At 32.4% G+C, this 2,586-nt stretch overlaps 1 protein-coding gene across 2 annotated transcripts in view; it reads left to right on the top strand.

Annotated features, from left to right (window-relative positions):
• Positions 1-849, top strand: part of LOC107629205 (serine/threonine-protein kinase GRIK2) — a 5,304-nt gene extending 4,455 nt beyond the window's left edge. For both annotated transcript variants that reach the window (XM_021117801.1, XM_016331922.2), the window contains exons 12-13: positions 60-138; positions 220-849. In XM_021117801.1, the coding sequence (XP_020973460.1) occupies positions 60-138; positions 220-362 (222 nt within the window). In that variant the 3' untranslated portion in view covers positions 363-849. The remainder of the gene's footprint in view (positions 1-59; positions 139-219) is intronic.

Here is a 2,586-nt window from a genome sequence, read left to right as displayed (position 1 = left end):
ATGCTACATCTGTTCAGCATGCGTAATGAATGTTACTATTCCATTTTCTGTGATCCCAGATAGTCAATAATCCAATAATACTCCCAAATGATCTGAACCCACATGTAAAGAACCTAATACAAGGACTACTTTTGAAAGGTATATGAACTAAGCATTTTGGTTTTCCTCGTAAACCAACACAATTATATGTGGTTCTCAATTAAAACTTGTATTCTGCAGACCCGAAACTTAGGATGACTCTGAGTGATGTTGCGGCACATAGCTGGGTCGTTGGAGATGATGGGCCAATTCCTGAGTACCTATGTTGGTGCAGAAGGAAGCGCTTTGGTCAAGAAAGCAACGAAAACAATACTACTGACTAAATATTCTTAGGTTTTTGGGTTTGGTTTATGTATAGCATAAATAGCCCAGGAATTAATCGCCTTTTAACTCTTTTTCTGGCATGTTATGATTTTAGCAGGGTAGTCTTGAAGGAATCTTTGTCTTGGAATTTAAGAAAGGCGATGCGATGGTAAGCACGGAAGGAAGGAAGAGAATGTTGGTTTGTGTTTTTGTGTGGAAGAATTTGGTGTCTAGGGACTTAGGAGAGGAGAGAATGAGATCTTGTATCCGGCTCTTTACAATGTTTGAGTTTTTGAGTTCCAAGTTTCTAGGCAATGTTCATGTGTATTCTATGCATTTTGGTTTAAAGATTCATCCTTTTCACAGGTCTTGATCATCAAAATTCACAAGTTATAGGGTTGTGGTGAACTGGAGCCCAAGGAATTTAATGGGTCTTTGTAGATTGATGATTTTGTATTGGAGTGGAATGATTAGTAATGCTATGGATTTTATTTTACTATTTAATCACATATATTCTCTATTAGCAAATAGCAATCCACACATATTTTACTGAAGTTTAGCAGATTGCAGAAAGATGAATATTTTACTTTATATTTTACTAATGATTGACTAGTTTTATTAGTCTGATATTGTTGTGATCATGAATTTTTTTACTTGTTTAATGAATGTAAGTATACATATGTTATATCTTTATATTACATCTAGAATCTATCTCTACTCAGTTTGATAAATTGTAAGCCAACTTGGTTGGTCAAGTGGTTAGCTGACTTAGTTCGTTCGTTCGTTTAAGCAAGTGTCGAGAGTTTGAATTTTAGCGTATGTATACGACACTTAATTGACTAGTAACAAATCTTAAATGAAGTTAAGATTAGTCATTGGCTTGCTAGTTATATCAGGAGAAATTTTAAAAGAAGTTTGATAAATTGTAAGTAACATTGTATCAAGTAATCTAAATTGTTGGTATTATTATTATTATTGAAAAGGTTATGTAGGGCCAATGAAGTTATCTCTTATAGATCTGTGAAGTTTGTTATTCACAAAATAACAGGAAGAAAGAAGCATGACCCCAAATACTTGCATTGGTCCTTTATTGCATGTGCCTTATCCCCTACCTTGTTTACTTCATCCACCAAAAGAGACAAATCAGTGGCACACTTTTGTTGTGCTATCATCATCATTCATCACCCCACCTAACCAATGTTTTCATATTTCTGTTCTCAAAATTACTAACACCGAATTTGTCGAGTGGTCGACAAACTCGTAAATTTTTCAACAAGTCTCGAGTTTGAACTCTACAAATAGGAACAAAAAGTTGCAAATTCTTGATGATAAAATTTAGATATCGGCAAATGGAGTTCAGTACCGCGGCGGATTAGTCCTTGTCTTGCCGGGTTGGGGGGATACCGTGAAAACCAAAAAAATTTGGATATCGGCGACAATTCTTGCGACTTTCGGTCAAATAGGGTTACCTAAATTAATAGAGAAAATTATCCAAGTGTATATCACTCTTGGTTGATGCAGTGCCAGGGTGTGCAAGCATCATGATCTTGCACCATTTGTGGAAAAGGCAAAGAAAATTGCTTTCAAAGTAAAGTTTGTTGTTAATAGAAAAAAAAAAAAGCAAGGAAACGTGCATTGGCAAAATAAGGAGCTTCCTTCCTTTCATTCTTTTCAAGATTTTGGAGAAATAGAAATGGAAAAATAAAAATATTTGGAGAAGTTATATATAAGTAAAGCAAACAATTACAACAACAATGTGGTTTGCATACCAAAAAATGAGTTTTATTTTGTGCCAAAAAACCTTCTTACATGAATAGTTGCAATTTAATTTCCATACTCTTTCAATCAATGTAAAAAGAACAGATACAAATATTCAGTAGGAGTTATGTTATAATGAAGAGCCTTTTTTAATAAAGAGTAAATATTTTTTTTTTATAATATATAAAAAAAATTCGTGTGTAATGTAACATTTTTTTTTTACCAAAGAAGTTTTCATTCTGAATATCAAGTGTTGTTGATTTAATTTATTTATGGGTATGGGTGGTTAACTTTGACTGGTGGGTTCACTATTTATTATTTGTTATTGTTGCATTGCATGTATCATGTATGTAACTATTATTACTTTTTTTTTTTTTACAGAATGTATGTAATTATTATTTACCATATACAATAGTGAGCAACAAAAAAATAATATTTCAATAATGAAGATAATATGTATGGAAAAAAATTTAAATATATCAAATA

This window comes from Arachis ipaensis, chromosome B03 (assembly GCF_000816755.2).
Source record: "Arachis ipaensis cultivar K30076 chromosome B03, Araip1.1, whole genome shotgun sequence".
Taxonomy (NCBI): domain Eukaryota; kingdom Viridiplantae; phylum Streptophyta; class Magnoliopsida; order Fabales; family Fabaceae; genus Arachis; species Arachis ipaensis.
This window is presented reverse-complemented; position numbering and strand designations above follow the sequence as displayed.